At 41.5% G+C, this 23,884-nt stretch overlaps 1 protein-coding gene across 3 annotated transcripts in view; it reads left to right on the forward strand.

Annotated features, from left to right (window-relative positions):
* The first annotated feature begins 4,184 nt into the window (after nucleotides 1-4,184).
* PANK1 (pantothenate kinase 1) overlaps nucleotides 4,185-23,884 on the forward strand; it is a 47,674-nt gene continuing 27,974 nt past the window's right edge. Inside the window, exon 1 of one of the 3 annotated variants that reach the window (XM_081074800.1) lies at nucleotides 4,185-4,411. Coding sequence is in view for 2 of the 3 variants with exons in the window: in XM_081074799.1 (XP_080930925.1) it covers nucleotides 5,943-5,970 (28 nt within the window). In the remaining variant the exon portion in view is untranslated. Of the gene's footprint in view, nucleotides 4,412-5,699; nucleotides 5,971-23,884 lie in introns of those variants that run through there. The other 2 variants (XM_081074799.1, XM_081074801.1) reach the window with 2 other exon arrangements.

Raw genomic sequence — 23,884 nt, forward strand, 5'->3', positions numbered from 1 at the left:
CCTTATTCATCCACACCTGCCGTGCCATAGGTGGCATACTTTGCTTCGTTCATTGTTTCTCCAAGCAAAGACCACGTGCATTATAATCCCATTAAAAAATTGTTCGTTTTATTTCTTTAAAGTATATTTATTATCATCACCCTCATCACTATGCAAATGCCTATGCTCCAAACGTACTGCATCAGTCTATGGACCTGCGCCCAGAATCTGTTCTTAAAAAAATTGCCCCCCTCCCAAAAAAAAAGAAAAAAAATTCCCTAGATAATGTTCTTTCTTGATCAGGTGCTGTGGTTACACGGGGTGTTCATTTGTGCAAAATTCATTGAGCTCTACCTTAGGATATGTATACATTTCTGTGTGTATATTATTTTCAACAAAAAGTTAAAAAGTAAAGACTTTCTGAATTATTCTTATGTACGGGGATATTGGAGAACCCTTGACTTACCTCTCTCTTGATGAATTATAAGGCCCTAGAGGGCAGTGAAGGCATCTGTTTTTGTCTTTGTATTCTCAGCATGTTTTAGTGTCTGCAGTTTGGGGGAGGAACAAGCTTTCCCCTACCCCTAAGGTTCTTTTGGCTGGTCTAATAAACAAATAGACCTGAGACAGATTAACAAGAGAAAATAACCAAATTTAACACATATACACATATGTATGGGAACCCCCGCATGCATGAGAGTCAGGAGACAGAAAGGGGGATTGAGGTATGTAAGACACCCTGAGCAAGGGATGAGGTAATGTACCTTGGGGCCTTAAAACTTTGCCGTGCCCTATAGATAGTAGTTAAAGGAAGGACCCGAAATTTCTATTGAGTCAGAAGCTAAAATTGCCTTTAGCTCAAAGTAGTCTGCATACTGTAAGGGTGAAGTCCAGGGAATCCATAAAGCAGTTAGACTTAGCTAGTTTGCAGTTTAACTCACTGCATGGCTTGCAATCTAGCCACCTGTAATGAGACTTTGTTTGCAGTTTGATCCATCCTGATATTCATCTGTTTTCTTTCTGTTTCTCTCCTTACTGATTAACTGAAGAACTCTGTTCGTTCCCTTTCTCAAGGCTACCCATACCTCGTTCATTTACAAATCCTAACCTAAAAAGAACTATTAATCCTCAGGTGCTGGGACACTGGAATCCAATTTACAATTTCTTGCAGTTTTTACTGGTGATGCATTAAAGTCACAGCAATCGATGGCTGATGGCCGAGTCCAAGTGTGGGTCCAGAGTCTGGAGATAACATCAATATTCAAACAGACCAGACCCCAGGAAGGGATGTCAGCCCCCAGACCCCCAGACCTCCCTGACTAACTCCTCCTTTCCTATATAAGAAAAAGCTAACTGAAAATTAGGTGCAGCTGTCCACTCTACCCCAGCGACCCCCACCTCCTACCCCCCGCCTCCCACCAGTGTTTCTCTCCTTACTACCCGAGGCAGTCATCATCTTTGGACACTGCCATGGACATTCTCTGTCTGCCCCAACTTCAATACAAACTTCCTTTGTAGAGTCTGTGAATGTTTTCAACTTTTGCGAATGACCAGGGGTTAATTCCACACCACAACACATACCACTGAGGCACATCTTGGGGTGGCTCCTTCTGAACCCCCACAGCAACGTAGTACACACTTAATAAATAATTGGCAAATAAATAAATGAATGAACAGAGGGAGGGAAGTGGCTGTGGGTTCCTTCCACCCTGCATTCTCTCCAAACATGTATTCCATGCCCCTGCTGGAGCACATGATAGCTCATGCCTCAAAGTTACACCTCCGACACATACCCTTGAATAAACCTGTGAGATGCCACCCTCTTCCTCCCTACCACATGCCAGGTGTAACTGATCCATTCTGACAAGGGCAGGAGAAAGGAAGCTGGTGGAGGACGTTCTGTCCCCAGTAACAGCACTTCTGCCCTACCTGGATTTGAGCCACCTGGCTCAGGCCTTCCTCACCACAGTCTGGGGATGAAGCTGGAGAGATGATGTCCTTGGAGATTCTGCATTGCTAAAGCTTCTATTTGCATCTGGGATGTAAATTGCTACCTAAACTACTCAGTTTAAGTTACATAGGAATTTGAAAACTATATATTTGAATATTTAGGAGTAGCAACAGAGACTTTTTAAAAGCAAATTTACAGTAGAAAGTGAGATATGCCCTGCGTGAAATATCACCTGTCATCTATTCAGTTACAAATAATTACCAAGAGCTGCCTAGGGATATAATTATGAAGAATAGTCATCTGCCTTAATGGAGATTACTGTGTAGTGAAGGGAGACAGGAAATAAAATAATAATAGCTAACTTTTTCATAGTACTTATGATGTGCGGGGCACTTTACATTTCATCGTTGTAACAATTCAGTGATGTTCTATTATTCTCCTCATTGTAGAATTAAAACTGATAGAGTTGTTATGGGGGTCTCAGTTCTTACCTATGCAGTGCAGAAGCAAAGGTCAGCAAGTAGGGTTTATTAGTGATACATATTCAGGGAAGAGAATGGGCCTAGTGGAAGTGGGGAAGAGGGGAGGGAGGGAGGGAGAGAGAGAGAGAGAGAGAGAGAGAGAGAGAGAGAGAGAGAGTCAGTCAGCCAGCAAGAGAGCTCCAGGGCCAGGGGCCAGAGAGAGAGTCCTTGTCCCGAGGACTTCCACTTTGCTGGGTGGGGTGAGGGAGTTACATATTGATTTGGCAGGAAAAGGTGATACATGCTCTTCCACAGGAGGGTGTGACCCCGTAAGATGGGTGGAGGTCTGTTGACTCAGATCCTGATCTTGCTCCAGACCACCTCTTGTCATGTGCTGTAAAAACAGATATGTGGCTGGAAGCAGTTAATTGAAGCTGGTTATGAGCGTTTTCTGCAGGCACTGTGGGACCCCACCCGCCCCTCCTCCTCCTCCATTTCCTAACTTCTACCTAACAGTCACAAAGGTAAAGTATAGGGAGTAGGGAGACCTAATCTAGTCCTAAGAGTTGGGGAAGGTATCTCTAAGTATAGGAGATTGAAGCAGAAATCTAAAGATTGAATTGGAATCCAGTAGACAAAGACATCGGGGGAAGAGAATTTCAGGCAATTAGAAACATCAGATGCAAAGGGATAATCATTTGTCTGAGGAACTGAAAGGCTGCTTTGTAGAGGGGAGCATAGACAGCCCAAGATAAGGCAGGAAAGGTAGGCAGGGGCTACTTCATCTAGGTTTTTTTTTCTGTTTAGATTTAGGGTTTAACCCTAGCTTTGCTCTTAATAACCTCAGCTACCTCTCTGTGGCTGTTTTCTTATGGGGGTGAAGGGGCAGGGAAATGAGTGGATGGACCAGAGCTCTCAGGTGGCCACTGGTTCTAAATCTGATTCTAGGTAAGGCTCTGCTGGAAGGAATTGCCAATCTGAGCCATAGGCCCCAGCTGCTGCTGAATGCACGGAGGCCTCTGACTCTTCCATAGGTTAACAAACGATGGAGAACATCACACACAATAAATACGGCTATGAACTTAATTTGCTCTTGCTGCCCTGGTTTGAAATGGTGAACAAACAATAACCGTGTAATAAGGATAATGACCTCTTTTGAGCAATTACTGTGTGCCAGGATTGTACCAGGTACTTTTAGGTAGTCAAAAACTGAAGCCTCCAAGGGTTACACAACTTTGGGAAGGTCCTCACCACCCAAATTTGTCCTGCCAATGGAGCATGCTCAGTCCTGTTTCCTATGGGCAGGTGTGTTTAATTTGAGCAAAGACTTTCTCTGAGTTTGCACAAAGGCTAAGTTGAAATTTGAACCCCGTTTTGACTCCCAAACTGATGGTGTTGACCACCATGCGATGTTGATGGTGACCTATGTCCTTAAAACACAGGCAACTTCTTACGCTATTAATAGAATGACATTGTCTCTTCAAGTCCTTTCTGGGTGAGGAAAGTGCTTTTTATAGCTTGGAACTGCTTCTGTTTACTTGGTCTCTTCCAACATTGGTTGATCCTGCCTACAGCTGTGTCCTTCACTGTCCTTACACTGGATTCCTAGGTTTCCTCCTGCAAAAGACAACTCCCCAAGACCACATGGTGTTTGTGTCGGTGCCAGCAAAGAAATATCACTCCTTTCCTAATCAGCCTACCTTTCTAAAAATAATTGTTGCCGGCCCTCCCCTCAGGCTTGTGAGTAGTCTGGTCACTTCACCAAACACACGCACCCTCACAAAGGTTTCAGGGAGGAGGGAACAACGTGAATGACCTTGCAAAGGCCACCTAACCCACTGGGGACAGGATCAGCAAAGCTGCCGCCCTTGCAAACATTTATCGGCGTCCCCCGCCATTGCTCCGGAAGCAGCTCTCCTCTCTCGCGCCCGTCTCGCCCGGCGGCTTCTCCGCTCGCTCCGCCAAACAAAGCCCAGCCCGCCCATCTCTTCTTTGCAAAGCCGAGAACTTCAGTCCGCAGGTTGAAACTCGTCGGTGGCGGCAGCGGGCAGGACTGGGCATGCTCAGTGGCGGAGGCTGGTCTGGGGAGCGAGGGAGCCGCGTTTGAAGTCGCGCGGCCGGGAGACTTGGGGGAGGCGGGCTGCGGGGGCCCCGGCTGGGGGTGCGCCGGGAGCCCCGATTCCGCGCCCGCGGCGGGCATGCTCCAGGCCGGCGCGGCGGGGTCGGCATGCGGGGGGCAGGGCGCGGAGGAGCTCGGGGAGCCGGGGGGAGGCGCGGGGGAGCGCCCGGCTCGCCTCCCCCCGCCGCCGGCTCTGCGGCGGCTGCCTCGGGAGCCGCAGGGAGGCTCCGAGGACATCCCGACGTCTGAGCAGGACTCCCAGCGAGGCCGCGTGAGGCGGGGCCCGCGCGCTGCCCCGCCAGCCCCCGGCGCGGGCGACTGCGGCCGGCAGGCGGAGCGCTCGGCCCCGCACAGCCCGGGGGAGCCCGCCGGCGCCCGCGCTGCCGCCGTGAACGGGCTGCTGCACAACGGTTTCCACCAGCTGCCGGCCCAGCAGCCGCGCTTCTCCCACCGCGGATCCGTGGGCGGCGGCGACCCGGCGCCCCCGCGCCTCCTGCTCCAGCTGCAGCCCGAGCTCCAGCCGCAGCCGCCGCCCGCTGAGCACGACTCCCCAGCCAAGAAATGCCGGCTGCGGAGGAGGATGGACTCGGGGAAGAAGAACAGGCCGCGTAAGTCCCGCTGGGAGGGGAGCGCCGACGCGAGGCAGGCGCAGCACGCAGGGCCGGCCCCCAGAACCGCGGGGGGCGCGGGGAGCGCCCCGGAGCCCGCTGTCGGAGGGGGCGCTCGGAACTTTTCCCCCAGGGGCGCTAAGCACTAAAGATAGCTACCTGCGCCTGAGCCTTGCTTGCCACCATCTGTAGAATGGGCCGGTGGACGCCGAGCCCGAGCCTTGCTCGCGGCTCCATAGAAAGCGAACGCATTGCCTGGTTTTCTAATTTGTGGGAAAATGCACGTGCGTGAACATTTGGTGGGGTCCGGGGTAGGAGTAAAGCAGAAGGGAGAGTCGGAGCTCCCCTTGCCCTTCTCAGAGTTCGTCTTTCTGGGGTTGGCGCTCAGGCAGCCAGCTTGCCCTTTGAATCGTAGAAGAGCCGCCAGTACCTTGGGTCTATTGGCGAACGCGAGGTCTGGAGGCGTGGAGTTTGACAACCCCTGTTAGACGCTGTTTCTTCGCAGCCAATGAAAGGACCGGCTGTGCCAGACACTCCCACTGATACCATGTGGGCCGGAACTATGTGGACCAATGAGGATTGGAGGTGGATTTTTTTTTTTTCGGGGCTTGCAGAGATAGAGTTGGGTTGCTAATGGTAATGTACAGCGCAGAACGCTGAAATGCATTATTTCACAATCTAAAGCTTGTACGTGTAAAGTTAATTTGTAAAGAGTACCTTCCCCGCGGGACGTTCTGGGATGCAAATTTGTAACGAGTTTAGAACTGGTTTTCCTATCTGAGCTGAACCTCATTCAACTGGTTACCTCTTTCTGGGCGTCTTTAATGAAGCTTATAAATGGCAAAAAGCAAAGTAAGTGGAATGCATGCTAATGAGTGATTGCATTAAAACATGCACCTTTTGCCTACAGGTTATTCTGTTTGATATAATGAAATTGCTAGATAGGTTTTGGATTTGTCTGTAAAAGCTTGATATTTGTCAAACAGATTCAGTTTTTTCTGTTTCTGTTTATCAATTTTAACTCTTAGCTTTTCTGTATTCAGTTAAAATCTTCGAGACTTGGGCAAGTATTTTAACCTGACTGTGGGACTTGGTGATTCTGATACTTGTGTTTTGTAGGTCTGAAATGTTTAGGTTGAAAGTAAAGATCTTTTCTGGAACTTTGAAGCCATAGCAAATTTGGCTATCGTTGTAAGGGAAGACATCCAGCACCTGAGTTTGTTCTTGAGACTTGTTAGAAAAGGACCTTCTTTATGTATTTGATAGTAGTTACTTGTGATTTATTAACCTATTTTACTTCTTTTGAAACCGTGTTTTAGTTATTTCTCTAATCTATGTTACCAAATTGTATGAGAGTTTGCAATATAAATAGCTAAAATATAATGAGAACTGTATTGAGTTTTTGTTTAGTATTGATTGCTAGCTTAAATGGTCTATGTTGAATTGAGGGTGTACCACCTCTTAAAATAATATCTGAGGAATTGAAAATATACTCTTAGTAATGGCTTGGAGGCAAAGGAAATATAATCTGGAGACTTAGAGACTTGTGCTTGCAAACGCACAGGAATTATTTTAGAATATAAGAAAATACAACTATGCATATGTGCCTTGTGTCATAAAGTAAATGGTTTATATTTGAGTTTAGTGACCATGATGCTTACAAACTTTTAAAAATGATTCATAATAATTGACTTTTCATTATCCTATTGTGTTTTCTGTTCTCAAATCCAAAGAAACATTTCTGAAATATTTTTCACATGTTTGGAGATGCATCTGATGTGTTCACTACCAAAATTTCTTACGTGAACCTAGGCTTAAGTTAATATCTTTATACATTCCTATTAATATTCAGGTATCTTGTTATAAAAAGTTGCTCAATCAGTTGGTGTTTAGGTACTCTAAGATGAATCTACTAAGAATTAAGCTTATGCCTGTTTTCTTCTGATTGATAGATTTTTCCGTGAGCAATTATGTATTACAAAGAGTATTTAAGTGCTTTAAATGAAATTTAAGAGGATGTCAGTGAGGGAAGTATCAAAGCTGGACAAATAATTCCTAATTACCAGTTTACAACATCAGATGCCAACTTCTGTCCAAACCAGAAGTGTGTTAGGATAGCCACACATCACTTCTCAAATAGGCACCTGGGATGCATGTGTGGGTAGGTGAATTTCTATTTGTAATATTTTGGGTAGAATGCAGTACACATTAAAATACTTAATTTTTAAAAACAGTGCATGGAATAAAACAGCTCAGTAGTTTTTGATTATTTAAAAAAATTACATCTGAGCCCACCATGCAGGAAATATTCTCAATCTTATAATTTAAAAATCAGACCAGTACAGGTTGATTTTGCTAAACCAGGAAATGAGAGTATTGTCTACTGTTTTCATCTCAAGGACCATCACCTCACTCTACGCTATCCTTGGAAAGCTTTTCCAAGACTGCTTCCTGAAGTTACCTTAGCTACTTCACCCACTTTTTAAAAGCTGTGTGACCTCAACCAAGTTCCTAGCTCTCATCTTGAAATTCTGGACTTGTTTCTTGTACCTTCAAAATTCTATGGTACTTCGGAGTTGAGAGTTCTTCCTACATGACTTTTGTACCAGTTGTCCACTTTGCCACTTCACTTAGTATTTAATTATGCTTGGTGTTTTTTTTTGGTTTTTTGTTTTTGTCTTTTGGAAGACTGATTATAGATGATATATATTTTTTCTCTTTTTCCTTGCACATGAACATTTGATGGATGTCACAGAAAAAAAGTTACCAGTGACATCACCACCCCATGGAGGTAGCTGTGTCCATCTCTACAGCAGACTTTGACAAAGTCCTTCGTGAAGTTTCCGTAAGGTATCAGTTAGGGAGATTCCTTTGGTCTGCTCCTTAGGGCTCTGTTTGAAGCAAACAGAAATAGCACTTTATGGAGTCAGCTTACCTCCCAAATATTTTGCAACTCATGATAGTCCTAATAAAATTCAGTGAGTGTCTAAGTAGTCATTCAGACCCCAGAGGGCTTGCGTTTGAATTGCAGCTGGATGACCTGGGGCCAGTTACTTAACTTTTATGCTTCAGTTTTAGTATCAGTAAGATGGAGATAATCATACTACCTCATCAGGTTGATGTGAGGATTAAATAAGATAATATATATAAAGAACTTCAATTCCTGCTTGGCTTATAGCAGTTATTCAGTAAATGCCAGCTGTCTTCCCCACTGTACAGAACACCCTCCACCATTAATCCACAGGACAAGACGGTTGAGGTGGCAGAGACAATCTCAAACTGACTTTCATAGTTAAAACAAACAAACAAAAATACAAAGCAACAATAAAAAAACAGGCCTAGTATAAGAAAGACCAAAAGGCTTTATTTGATTAGCTGAAATACTTTTAGTCCCATAATTACTTTGTTTACCCTTCCCCCTCAAAATGTTGGATAACACAAAAATGTACCAAAAAAGCAGGAGAAAGTACTCACAGTTCTGTCACTCAAAACAACAGCTTAAAATGTGCCGTATTTTAAAGGCAACACTAAAATAAGGTTTTGGTAACTTTATTTAAATATTTTAACATAAGCATTTTCTTACGGTTATTAAAACATCATTTTTAATGATTGTGTTGTTTTCCCAATATTCCATTCTATGGACATACCCTAATGTACTTAACCTGTCTCATAGCTTTAGGCTGCAGCAAGGGTCTCCATAGCATTACTAGTGCTACAGTGTCACTTTAGTACATAACTCTTTTTACTCAGTAGGTTACTTTGGATGAAATTGGTAAATACATATCATAGTTTCTGGAGGAGGAACAGAAATAGCACACAGTAGTGTATAGATGTTGCCTTGAAATCCTGGATATTTTAGGCTGTTAGATAAGCCACATTAGAGGAGAGGAAAAAATTGCGAAGCAGATAATTGTTTAAGTCACTGAATACTATGCTACAGAAAGGCAAATATTTGAGCATCATCAGAAGGCTGGAGCGCTTCTGCCCTTCTCCGTCCCAGTGTGTTGCAAAAAGCAGGACGGTGGCCTGGTGGCTGGGAAAGTCCAACTTCCCAGATCATCCATATACATCACTAGCAGAAGATAGGTAGAGTTCATTATACACATAACATACTTTTGGTTACAAAGAGAAGAAACCCAAATCTGTTACCATTTTTATCTGGCCACCATTGTGAAAGTACAAGGCTTCAATTTTCTAAATGTTGGGATATTTACCTTTGCCACTCGGGCTTTCCACTACCTCTGAATCAGGCTAATTAGAATAAGCAGAATAAAAGATAGATAAGTAGAATTGTTTTGGTTGTATCTGCATCGAGTGTGGATACATGTGCATTAAAAAAAACATAATCAGCCCTTCTAGATGGATGGGAAGGACTGCAAATTTAAGAACAAAAGACTAAATTGGAAAGCAAGAGCACATTCTAGCATCGCTACTTTCTGGGACATGGTCAGATCCCCAAGTTTGTCAATGAAGTTATAAATTATACAGTACACATGGGAACTGAAGATTAAGAATTTCAGGCCTAGCTGTCCAGCATCTAAGTGGTTAAGTCAAGTATCAGGATCTGGTAGACATATGAACACCACTTTTCCCCAAAAAGATCAGTAAGTGGATTTGAACATTAATACAAAGCATATTTTGTTTGGCATAGTAACCAAAGTTAGAAAGAGTGCTGTTAATTGTTAACGTGTGGGGCATTTCACAAGTTAATAAAACAAAACCCATCATGCTTTTGGAGACAGAATTAATAGGGAAACAAAAGAGTACTGGTTTTAATTGACAGCTTTTTGGTTTTTCTTTTTTGTGATAGCCTTGTGTGTGTGTGTATGAGTGTGTGTGTGTGTGTGTGTGTGTGTGTGTGTGTGTCTTTTAATACAAAACAATTACCATAAAAATAAAAATAAATCAAGGTTTAACTTCTATTATATTTAATTACATGTGCTTTAACTTTAATATGTAAACCAGTATTCACCTTGGGATGACAATATTCTAAAACAAATATGGAAACTGTTTCCAAAATGGTACACAGAATTTCTAAGTAGACCTTTTCTCTAGATAGTGCAGCTGTCTCAAGCTTCATATCTCATTGCTTAATTTATGATATCTTTTAGATTCTTAGAATTGGCTAATCGTGTGTGTGTGTGTGTATTTTCTCCTTGCGAATGTATTTGAAAGCAGCAGATGATTCAAAGGGGTGAGGGAATGTTATTTTTAGAGGCAGTTTCATCAAAACAATGATCTGGACCTCTAACAGATTTCTCTGTAGTTTGGGAAGAAGATGGAAAAACTTATGACAATAGTAGGTACCTACTGTGGTTGGTTTGATTGACTGAATAATTAGAGTAGCTATTATTGAGTAACAGCTGTGTATGTATTGTTCTGTGTGTTTTTATAAAAGCATGCAATTACCACTCCCACTCTGGTTTTTACAGATGAGAAAGGAGAGGCTCAGAAGTGAAGCAACCTGCCCGAAGGCCCGTAGTTAGTGAATGGCAGGACCAAAATGCAAACTCAAGTCTAACTCCATTGCTGGCTAGCTGGCATTTTTTTCTGCCACAATATTATGTATTTATGTTGGGAAAAAGAAGTATGTTCTGTAAAACTTTCAGAAAAGATAAGTAAGTGTGTGCAATTTTTACAGCTTTGGCGAAAAGCTCATCTGTATGCTTGTGGAAGTATTAGTAACATCAAACACTCTCAGCACCCTTTGAGATAGGTATTATGTTAGATTGAATGCTTGTATCCCCGCAAAATTCATATATTGATTTCCTAACTAATGTGATGGTATTAAGAGGTGGGGCATTTGGGAGGTAATTAACTCATGATGTTGGAACCCTTATGATGGAGATGAGTGCCCTTATAAAAGAGACCCTGGAGAGCTAGCCAGCCCCTTCTGCCACGTGAGGTTACAGCAAAAAGACAGCCATGTGGGAAGTGGGCCCTCCCCAGACACCAAGTCTGCCAGAAGTTGGTCTTGGATTCCAGAACTGTGAGAAATGTCTGTGGTTTATAAACTATCCACTCTATGGTATTTCTGTTACAGCGGTGCGAACGGACTAAGACAGGTACTATCATGATCCTCCTTTACAGGTGAAGAAATTGAGGGAGGGCTCAAGTACTCGGGGTAAAACCATCTGAGTTCAGATTTTGACTTTGTTGGGCTGTGGGACCAGACCATTCTAGTGTGTTCCCAGGAAGTGTGGGCAGTATTCTGTGATGGAAAGCACTTTGGAGCCACCAGACCTGGATTCAGATTCTCATTCTACTACTTACTAACAGTGTGAGATTCTTAAGTACTTAGAGGCTCGCTTTGTTGAGTAGAGATAATGGTGCTTATCTTTCACGTGTGAGGACCAACTGTAGAAACCATGTATAAAGTATAGAGTAGAATGCCTTGACCCTGGTATATACATAGTAAAAATTATTTTACTGTTGATACTATCTACTAATAATAAAGGACATCTAATATTTATATGAGTTATTTAGTCACAGAGGCTTGCAAGACTTTCTGAAATCTCAGGATTTCCATGAACTCATCTTGTCCCAACTAAGAACATTTTTGGGACTGAGTTTCAGGTTACCCTCCAACCTGATCTGACATCACCTCCTGAATGGAGGCTCCCCTAATTCTCTCTGACATTTCTAGAAGGACACAAGTCCTGTCACAAGACTTGGCCTCATTGTCACTTTCATAGATTGCCCCATTAGCTACTCCTGAGACCTTGCCTAAGAGTGAGGAATGTTGACGACTTGATGAGTAATGACTGTGTGATTTATTTTGCTGCTAATCTAGTGTCAGGGCAAAATTCATTTTTAAAAAGGAAGTATCTTCCTTTGATCGCCTCTCTTTGCTATCTCCACCCTTGAGGGAGGCAGATATGCACGAAAGAGATGAAAAGGATTAGAAAAGTGAGCCCTTTTCCTTTATACAAGTTTCATGAATTGAATACGGCATCAGAATTCAGAACAGCTGCACCAGTTCTTGGTTCTTTTTAACCCACAGTCTTTCAAACTTCGTTTTGGCAGAGGATGGCATGGGTATTTCTGGGCATCTGTTGCTTTCAAGACCAGCCTGTGGACCTTCTGGTGTGCCTGGCCTTGACCCTACGCTGAATCTGAGTCCACAGGGACTTTAGATAGCAGCTCAGGACAGTCTGGACCTTCGTCAACCTCTGTGACCTGTGGTCAGCCTGGGCAGTGCCAGTTACTAGGAACCCTCTGGGGCTTCTGGATAAACAACTCCTGGACAGCCTGAGGTAGGCAGTCCAGAAGTGAAACAGGAAGGGATGGACTTAGTTAACCTCAAGCTTGATGTGTGTAAGCAGTTTGGTAAGGCTTCCAGGAAAACAAAAGCACTTAATAAATGTTAGGTATTTTTATGGGTGGTGCTGTTAGATGTCCTTCCGTATACTGTCAAAATCTGCCTCTGCATGACTGTACTGTGTGTTCCTTGACAATATAGTATATCTAAGATGTCTTCTACATGACAGCTCCTTAGGTATGTAAAGACCATTGTTTAATCTTGACTTTTCCTTGGTGTCCTACCCTGTGAAGAACCAAGACTCAAACTGTCACCTGCCAGACTCCCATCACCCATGAGATTCAGTGCAGGTTGTATTGGGTTGTCAGAAAGTATGAAAGCTAAGACGGAAGGATGCCTTTTGGGGTTGTCATAAAGGGATCAGGTAAGTATTGCCCTGGGTGGCCTTGAGTGCTGAGATTTAATAATCCATATGGGTACTACAAGGACCAACCAATTTTTATTCTTTTGGGCCCGGCACTGTGCTAGACTCTGGATGAGATACCCAGTGTCATGTGGTTCTAAACTACAGTATAGCCTGAAACCCATTGACTGGCTTGATTTTATTCATATGCCACGGCACTTCCATAAGTCATTAAACTCTGGGTGTTTGAGTCAGAGGACTTGAACATACTTGAGGCTACTTGAGATCACTTACTCTTTATTTATACTTCCCCTATACCTCTGGTTGATGAAAAAAAAATATATAAAGAGATGCTACGTATTTAGGGGAAAAAAATATCAGTTTGGCCAAGGCGATGTCTCCTATTCTTACCTTTTAAGGAAGGTTCTTACTATTAGGAAGTGGCCCACCTGTGATTTATTCTTTGGGGTGACATGTAACATTTCATCAACACTTTCAAAGAGTGGAAGGAGATACCACAGGAGAGCCAGTGGTATGCTGGAGTTGGCTCCTATAGGATCTACGAGCTGACTCCTTACTTTCTAACTCTGCATTCAACGTGCTTGTGTTGGTAGCTTGACATTGGCCCTAGTGGGTGTATTTATACAATGAAAACTGGCAAATGCTGAAAATCAGGCTGTATTTTCAGAGCCAGTTGTTAGACATTTATCAGTACACTACTGACTGGGATTCAGGTCACAGGTCACTCAGAGAAAAGTCTCAGAGAACATCAGTAATACAAATGAATTATTAAAGCAGTTGAGGACAGAGAATGGGAGGAAAAGGTCAACATGTCCTCTGCTAAATAGGACAATGCCAGAAGATAAGTTAGATGAGGGAAAGGAGGCATTTGACAAATATTTGAGGGCCCACTGTGGTATGAGGGTAGAATTTAGAATCACATTGTTATCTGCCTCCCTTTCTCCCTCTTAAATTCCTATCTCAAATATAGTTTGGCTCAGTGCTGGATTACCCAATTAGTAGGACAAGCAGGTGTTAGTGTACCAACAATGCATCAGGGGGACCAAGGAAAGGAGAAGAATATAATATGCTCTGTCTTTACATACACACACACACGCACCAAAGTATTAATCACAGGAAAATCATAACTTTGGGCTTCTTTATCCTTATTTCATTCTCTCACTGCCCTGAGTGAATATTTGAAGAATGTTTAGATTAGAAAAAAAATCTTTATTTAGGAAAATTTCAAACGTTATTTAAAAACCAGAGCATAGAGTATAACTAACTGCTAATTGCTCATCACTCGGCTTCTATAATTATCAACGCATGTCCAGTTTTATTTTATTTTATCTGCTATACGGGAACCTTCCCCTCCCAAACTGAATGATGTTGAAGGAAATCTCAGGTATCCTATTCATTTCAATGGTAAATGTTTTCATATATATTTCTAAAGGATAAGAACCCTTTTTTTAAAAACATAACCGTAATCTGTTTTGTTGAATCAGTTAACAATGTATCATGTCCAATTGAGAGACGATGGTATTTTATGATGCACAAATAGATAATAAATTCAGTTGGCTAACCACAGTTGAAATTGTTACATCCTGCTTGTTGATAGATGAAAACCTGATACTGTGTTGCCTCAGAGGATTTGTATGTTATAACAGTACATACCTGTTATTGTCTGTGTCTGATTAATTTTTAACCATTTCTTTATGGCTTGTGATTTGAAACCTCATTCTTGGAGTGAAATTCTTGGAATGAAAACCTGTGCCAAAACTGGTGCTTTCGAATTTTTGTCTTAAGATGAAAAAATTAGGAATAGTATTAAAACAATTGCACCCCTCTCTTCTCTGAAGTCATTAGGGTGGGAGCAGGTAAGCTAGCACTTGTCCCGAAGCCATTTAGGAGGTAGGACTGGGCTCAGGCCTGGGAATCTGGAGGTGCTGGACTCGGTTGGACCTGGGACAAAGAACAAGATCCTGAGTCCATTTAGTATCACTGTGGTTTGTCAGGCATTCCTGGGGATCAAACCAGTTAAACATCCATGACTTCTTACCTGTAAACTGCCAGGACTGGTTTACTTTTGTCAGTTTTACGGCTTTTGTCAGTTTTATGAAAAATGGGCTTCACATGCATTTTATGCACCCCTGCCTTCTTTGACAGAATGATGAGTATCATCTAATATTTTCTAATAACATAGGGACATCATTAATATCAGTTTTTATCCTGTGTTGTATAAGTAACGTACAAAGTGTTCGGGTTTGCTCCTGTTTTTCTGTCAATGGGTATTTGCTATGTATCGGCTGTATACGGGATGGAACTTTTAGGGGATCCAAATAATTCATTCAAAATTCTTCTTTAAAAATATTTTTGTTTATTTAAAAGCTGTAATTAAAAAGCATGCTGTAGACCACCTAACTGATGTTTGGGTGAGAGTTCCTTAACTTCTCAGTTTTGGCATCTATAAAATGGCCATAATACTAGTGCCCCACCTTGTTGGGTTATGAGAATTGAATTAGAGATTGCATGTAAAGCTCCTAGCATAGTGCGTGACACATAGTAAGCCTTTAATGTTAGTTGATACAATGCGGCTGCTGGGTTAACTCATTATTTATAGACCTTGGAATAAGCTTCTGAATTCTATAAACATTGATTGGCAAGTTTGTAGCCAATCTGAAGTATTTAAAAAAGTCTGTCCTCTGCATGTATGTCCACATAAAATTTCACAAGCCAGTACACTCCTGCAGTACACGTGCACCACACTCCAGTAAATTTTCGGCAAGTTTAGGCATTTTTGCTTGGCAAATGCGCTCACTCTGGCTTGGGTCAGTTATGTAATAACAAGTAAATGGGTAACCTGTCAAGTCCTGGTCATGCTGCCTTAGAGTTTTAGCATTTAAAAGGTTCAGATGCTTTTTGTTTGATTTTTATATCTATTACAAGCAAACTAATAGGAGGAGTTATTTTTAGTATTCAGCTTTCGTGAAGCATTTTCACTGAATCTTTTCAAGCTACTGAATCAGTTTTGAATCAAGAAACCCCTGAATTGCAAGGAAAGCTGTTTGAAAAACAGTTAGGATTTACACCTATTCGCTGAAGCAAGCTTTTCCCCATATTGTGTAATCCAAATAATGTACAGACATAAATTGGATACTGAAGTTCATTAAACTGCAACTGTCATTCATAAGTGACAATTGCCCAGCCTTTAAGTTCATCAAAACAGCATCATTCTCATTGATTAACTTTACATTAAATGTATGATTTTTTTTTTTTTTTGGTAAAATAAAGCGATGTAAACAAGATGTTGCTTTTTATCTTTTCATATGTGAGGTCCAGAGTTAAGACGTAACAGAAAAAAAAATGGTTCCAATCTAAATGGTACAGTAGGGCACTATGTCCCCACACTAAATGGCACCAGATAAATAAAATATTTTAACTGCTCATATTTATACTTTTAAGTTTTAATCTCTTTCCCTGATTAGATATTACATCTAGCTGTGCCTTTGAAAAAATGGTTATAATAAAAAAAAATCTATTACTGATTAGAGTAATCATCACTATGGTGACTTGCCAGCGATAATCCAGAAGGCAGCTGAGGTCCTGAAAGGAAGCAAATGCTTCTGAGTTGGAAAGTAGATATATTTGGAGAGGCTCATGCATTTTACACTTGAGTACATCCTGTCTCTCTCCGCATCTGTTTACTCTTGCCAAAGTCACAGACTTCTGGTTTCTCTGCATTCATACATAGCAGGTGCAGGAGAGACATACAGTGCGGTAATTAATACTGGCAGCAGCAAGAAATGAACAGTGTCAGTCTAAAAGCAGGACATAGAAAGCTATATAATAGGGACAAAAGAATACCTAAACTCTGGCAGCCTGGGAAGCACGGGTTTATGTCATTCCTGAGGACATCAGTATAGAGGAGGCACAAAAATTGATGTCCATATGACCCTGAGCCATCAGAGAGTTAACATTTTCTTTAAGAATATGGGAAAGCGGGTCATACATTTTAGAAAGATTTCCTTCAAAAACTATTACGATTCATCGTTTACATTTTAAATGGTAAGTTATCTATAAAATGAAGGGATTGATCCAGAGCTTTATAGATGTGTAAAATATGCTCTATAGAGATATAATTTACATAACAACTCATTTAAAGTGTACCATTCAGTGTTTTTTAGCATATTTACAGGGTGCAACCATCACCGCAATCAATTTTATCTTAAAGTTTCTTTATTTTTAATTATAATCGACACAATAGTATTATATTTGTTTTAGGTGTACAACATAGTGATTCAACATTTATATACCTTACAAAGTGATCACCACGATAAGTCTAGGAACCATCTGTCACCGCACATAGTTATTACAATGTTATTGACTCCATTTCTTATACCATACCTTAAAATTTTAGAACACTTCATCACCCCCCTCCCCCCCAAAAAAAATCTATTAGCCGTCACTCCCCTTTTCCTTTTCCTTTCCAAATACTATTTCATTGTGTGGAGATATCACGTGTGTTTTTAATCCAGTTGATGGCCGTTTGGGTTGCTTCTACTTTTTGTCTATTGTGAATAATGCTGCTATGGACATTTGCATAGAAGTTTTTTATGAGGACATATGTTTTCATTTCTCTTGGCGATATACCTAAGAGTGGACTCGCTAGATCATGCAGTAACTCATGTGCAGCCTCTTGCAGAACGGCCAGACTGTTTTCCAAAGTGACTGCAGTCTTTTATATTCCCACAAGCAGTGTGTGAGAGCTCCACATCCTCACCGACACTTATTTTCCATTTTTTAGAATTACAGCCATCCTCGTGGGTTTCAAGTGGTATCTCATTGTGGTCTTGGTGTGCATTTTCCTGAAAGAGCCCTATGTCCTTGCAACACTAACATCCTGTGATTTTTAAATTTTCTATAGGTTTGAATGTCATCTCCAGTTTGACTATAAAGTCCTTGAATGGCTAGGACGTGTCGGGCTTTACTTTGTTTTAGTTACGGTGCTTAAGCGGGAACCCTGCCTGTAGCTGCCATTCATAAATACTAAAGGATTATTTTAGTTAAGTAGAGTCTGGTACCAGGACAATGTGAATTTCACTCAGCAGAGTTTTCATTCCTTTCCAGATTGTTCTTTATCAGTCCTTGTGGACTAGACCATAAGTGACAAGGGGACAGGTTCATTGCCGCAAGGCTGTTCAATGAGTTGGAGGATGCACAAGGATGTAGTTGTTCTCACAGTATTTGAGGAGGGTGCTGTGACTGTTCTCTGTTCCAGCTCGTGTTGCATGTGAGCTGCCGGCATCTTTCCTCAGTCCCCACTCAGCTCAACTTGAAAGATTTGTGAGACGTTCACTGTCGAGCTAAAATAAATGAACAAATCCCATTTCAAGTAGACGTGTTCTGCCTGGTGGTGCCGACGAGCAGTGCTGCTCTCCTGGAAGCCTCTTTAATTAACTCCACTCCCTGGTGTTAAATTGTCTGGAGCTTCCCTGGAGTAAGTAAGCATGCTCGGGTGGCTTGTCAAGAGAGAAAGCTAAACCTCTTGGTAATTTAAACTGGGATTTGTTTAATCAAGTAATGAGATTACCATCCTGAGCGGCAGTTCGGGGCATTAGGTAGCTGGAGGAGCCATTCTGGGTGCAAGTTGCGATCCTTTCGGTTGCTGAGACAATCCCATTGGAGATCGTCACACGGGTACCCTCGTATGCCTGCATAGTCGAATCTGTGGAATCTTCTTTTTAGTTGAAGGGCTGTATTTCTGATGAAGAAGGTGGCGAAATTAAAGGTGGGGACCACACGGAAGGTTGATATTCACCTTCCCTTGCCTCTAGATTGGGCAGGACAGGCAGCTTCTTGATGGGAAATAGGGGAGATGACCATGATGGTCTGGAATTGTGTTTTCCTCCCACCTCTTCAGCCTGAGAACTTGACTTCGGAATGGGAAACGAATTTCATCTGCCTACCACTTCCTCTCCTTGAGACGTGGAGCAGAAACACAGGGCTTGACTGCAGGGATGATGGACAAGATGAGCTCAGTGGTCACTAGAGTGACGCCTCTCTTTCTATTCTGATTGTAAGGGTGGCGGGGAGATGCCCCAGGACCTTGAGGAAGAAACTGCACCTCAATGAACGGCTCAGGGACTTGAAGAAGAGAATCAAGGACACGTATTTTTAACCTCAGGGGTTTGACATTTTTGGGTCGCCTCATCTCAAGCTTCATCTTGCCCCTGCTTCCTCCTGGTCAGATCCAAGCTAAGAATACATTTACTGGTGCCACCAGAATGGTGCCCTGTAAGAGAATGGTGCCTTTTTTGTTGTTGTTCTCTCAAATCTTAGCCTTAAACTACCAAAAAAGTAACATAGCTTTTATGTCGGTGTTTCTGTCTGTTCTGGTTTCATGTGGTTGTCTGTGTCAAGGGCGACCACATGAGTTGTAGATCAGAGGTCTGCCCGCACGACCTAAATGCACAAGCACTGTTGCCAGAGCTCACTTCTTTATGGAGGAATGCCTGGTTACTTTTAAAATGGGACTCACTAGGAGAGAGAAGCACAATGACAACATTTAATTATATGTGGAACACATCTAAAGCCAGAGCCATGGGGCTTAGTCATGCGTGGATGATAGCTGGAACGTCAAAGCCTGTATTGAAAATCACCTGCGGTACTCCTGTAATAAATTGTCCATAAATAATTTCATTAACAAGCAATTAGATGTGTTCAAGACCCTCCTGGGAAGGAGACCGCCTGCCGGGTCATGGCTGTACCTTGCCCTCAGTTGCCAGCCTCACGGTCCCTTGAAATAACAAGCAAGGAAAACAACTCATTCAAACTTCTGATTTCTCACTGTTAAATCGCGGTCCAGCTGCTTCAAGTATTGAGTTTGGTTTAACCAGAACAGTGGTTTTCAACTTGACCAGTGAGAATTACGCAAGCCTCTTCCTTGAAAACATTTTCTCCAATCCCACTGCATCAGTATCTCCAGGCAGTGGCCTGGGAGTCTATATTTTTAACAAGTGCCTTAAGTGGTTTTGATGATAAGGCAGATTTGAGACATACTCATAATATGGGTGAACATAGCACCATTGGTTTTTTAAAAAATATATGTAAGTAAACACTTTAAAACTTAGTTGCACTAAATACCGAAATTGAAGTTGTTTGAAGGAAATATAATTGTAAATAAACCATAGAGATTCAGTTCAAATTGCAAATGCAGAGTACACTTTGGTATGGTATCCTGTCCGTTCTAACCTGGGATTGCGTGTGGAGCAAAATGTAAACAGGCCACTTTTCATGGATCCTGTGCACATGTTCCTTCATGGGCCCCCTTCCTCCATATGAAAGAAATAAAAATGTTTTTCTACTGTGTTGGTATAAAGATTAATATATTGATATGATATAGTACAACATTTTCTTTGACCTGAAAGGTCAGATGTTTTCTTCCGATTTTTAAAGAAATTAAATATTTTTGTGAGTGTCTAAAAATACCGCAGGTCCTTGGCACGGAACCTGTTGTGGCTAACAGATCCTTTGGGCTTGCATGCAGAGGTGGTGAAATCCAGACTTTAGTTCTTGTGGCTGATGTGATAATATTTCTTGCCTCAGAAGTCCTGAAAGGAATCCTCACTATTCTCTTTTTCACTCTTGAATATGAGAATATGATCAGCCCTTTTGTTCCCACCCTTGTCTGGGCGAGAAGGAGAAAGTTGATCAAAATCTGAGGGTGTGTGGCCTTTCCCACAGTGATCCTTTCCTGCAAACATACCTGGGTCCCTTTAAGTGTGTTTTGAAATGCCAAATTTAACATAAAGCGTTTTGCCCTGATGATAGTGTATTATTGTAGGTGGGTAAATCAAGCCTCTTCCTACTCTAAATTCCTACCTGAGGGAGAGCTGGTGGTGTCAAGAGTCTAACTGGCTCAACAACTCTGCTCTTGGGTGTCATGCTTTCCTTTTCCTCCCTCCCTCCCTTTCTCCCTCCCTCCCTCCCCAACCTCCTTTCCCTTTCTTCCTTCCTTCCTTCCTTCCTTCCTTCCTTCCTTCCTTCCTTCCTTCCTTCCTTCCTTCCTTCCTTCCCAACTTACACATACTTCTTTTCTTGATTGAAAGCCTCCTTATGGTACATACAGTGTTTTATAGTCGATCTCAACTTTGTTTACACTGACTTCAGTGGTTTGTATGTGGGTTTTCTATGCCCAGGACCCTGCTCAATTGCTGCTGTTGCCATTGGTTTCTTTTCTTTCAGGATCAAGGTGGGTACTTTCATTTAAAATCTTATTTTTAATTCTTCTCTGGCAGTTCTTTCTTGGATTCTTAATTTTTCATAATTATACCTAACAATGGGACCAGCATCCTAAAGTCACCAAGATAAGTTCTACTCCAACATCACGTGATCTAATTCTATCTTCTGCTTCCCAGCTACAGTGAGGGGTGGGGAGGGTGGGGACAAGGATGCCCCTCCAGCCCCGCCCTGACCTGCCCTTCCTTGTTCTTCTTGATGGCTTGTGTGTAACAAACTTGATATGGGGAGGCTATTACATGAGGAGAAGGGGAGAAGCTGTTGAGATGGGGAATGCCAGCATATTCTCTCCTATGACTATAAATCATCTGTCTGCTCATTGAAGCCAAGTTAAAACAATTTTTCTTTCACATCATTCGAGGGAAGGTTTTGATTGAGAATTCTAAAATAACTCTGATTGTGATTAAATGTATTGATTATAAAAGATTGAAAAGCATCATCAGAAAAGCCAGAAGAAGAAGGAAAAAAAATCACCCTAATTCACTATCCAGGGATGAATGGCCATTAACATTTTGGCTTAAAGTTTCTAGTCTTGTCTTCTGTCTACAAATGGCCATTTAATTTTTGCGCAAAATTGTAAACATATGAACTGTACCATTAATCACCCGACCTTTCCACCTAATAATACAGAATGAACACTCTGACATCATTAAGTGCTGTGCTACAAAATAGGTAATCATTGATTTAAGCAGCCCTTTATTTTTGGATAATAAATTAGTTTTCTCATTACTAGTAGTAAAACTTCAATGACTTCAGGTAAAATTTTGAATACATGCATAATTATTTAGTGTAAAGTGGCTCTAGTGTATCAACGTGTATAGCAGTTTGGAGCTTTTTAATATATAAAAAATAGACCAATGGAAAGATTGTGCTAGTTTACATTCCCATCGGTACTCTGCAAGGGTCTGCCCTTGTAACCCTTGCCAATACTGGGTATTGCCATGTGACTAAAATTCAAACTAAAGAAATCTGGTATTAATTTGAAAGAAACCATGGCTCAAGTTCCTCTGCATAGAGTATTTAATGTTTAGCAGATTGCTCTGTGTGCAATAATTATGGGTTTCTTTACGGTGTTACAGAAACCCTTGTAGTAAATTTTACATTTACCACTTTCTTCAAAGTTCTTAAATAGTTTAGGTTTTCAACTCATGTTTTATGCTGTTAAAAATATGTTTTTTTCGGGATGGCTGGTCAGCTCAGTTGGTTAGAGCGTGGTGCTGGTAGCACCAAGGTTGCCAGTTCGATCCCCGCATGGGCCGCTGTGAGCTGCTCCCTCCTTAAAAAAACAAAAACAAAAACACTATATATAATATATATATTATCTATATAATATATATAACCCATATATATGGTTTTGGAGGGCTTTGTGTGTGTGTTTGTGTGTGTGAGATAGAATGTGAAAACTAGGCAGAACTTTGGTGATCGGTTTATTCCACCACCATTTTACAGCTTAGTAAATGGCTCAAGAAAGGAACTTGCCCATAATCATTCTATCTGTGGGGATGCTCTCAGTTGTAATTGACAGACAACTCAGACTAGCCTTTCAAAAAGGGGGATTTACTGGCTCGTGAAATGGAAAATTGGCTCTGATGATACTTAGTGTGACCGACCTTAGACAATTCCTTGATCTTTTTAAGCCTTAATTTTCTTATCTGTAAACAGGGTGTTGGACTCGACTGAAGGTCCCTTCCACCTCATAAAGTTACATGTTTCTATGACTATATTAGCAAAGAATTATACTGTCAACCAAATTTAGATGTAGTGAAGGGAACCCCAGCTCTCAGAAAGGAAATTTTAAAAGAAATACAATTGTATCACACACCTAGATCTAAGTTAATGAAAGTTTTTCGTTTGGTTTTATTTTGGTTTGGTTTGGTTTTTTTAACATGTAGAGGTTCTTAGGCAACTCCAATGTAATTAGAATTTATGTAGTGTAAAAATATCTCCAAAGTACTTTAAAAGCCCTTTTTCCTGTTGGTTACACCTCCTCAGACATCTTTTCCACCAATTAGTTTGCCTCACAAATCTCTTCACAAATTGTGGGAAAAGAAATTCAGTCTGGCTGCTCCCTATTCACAACAAATTATTATGACAGTCCATTCCAGCTTGGTGGTACCTTGAGAGATCTGTTACTGTTGGTGAACAACTGGTTACTGAGTTAAGCTGTGCCCAAAGGAGCTAATCTTGAGCACTTGGTGCCTAATTTACATACAAGAAGAAATATGGGCGTTAGGGAACTTGATCTGCGTCTCACCAGGAACCCCTTTTAAAGCTCTGTGGCTTATTGTTCAAGAGGAGGTAGATTTTCTAATGGCAGATTCCCTTTGCTCTTTAAAATTGTTCCTTTGACTGCTGGAAACCTTATCTGTGGTTGTTGATTCTCCCCCCCCCCCCATCTCATTTTTGCTATTTGGAGTTCACTGTAACCTTTGAAATTTACTGCAGGAAGCATAAGTGTTCCTTAGAGACTATTTTAGTGTTCTGAAAAGGTCTTTAAGAAGCAAGCTTTGTTTTAAAGCCATCAACTACCAATGAAATTTTAAAATATTTTTATCACAATTTTTGGAATATGGATTCATTTCATGGTTTTAATTACTACCGGGGTTGCCAGCCTTGGCTTGTGTTTAGAGAAGTTTTTTGTTTTTTTTAATTTATTGGAGTGACAATTGTTAGTAAAATTACATAGATTTCAGGTGTACAATTCTGTATTACATCATCTATAAATCCCACTGTGTGTTCACCACCCAGAGTCAGTTCTCCTTCTATCACCATATATTTGATTAGAGAAGTTTTTAGACAGAAAT

The sequence above is a fragment of the Rhinolophus hipposideros genome, assembly GCF_964194185.1.
Source record: "Rhinolophus hipposideros genome assembly, chromosome: 15".
Classification (NCBI taxonomy): Eukaryota; Metazoa; Chordata; class Mammalia; order Chiroptera; family Rhinolophidae; genus Rhinolophus; species Rhinolophus hipposideros.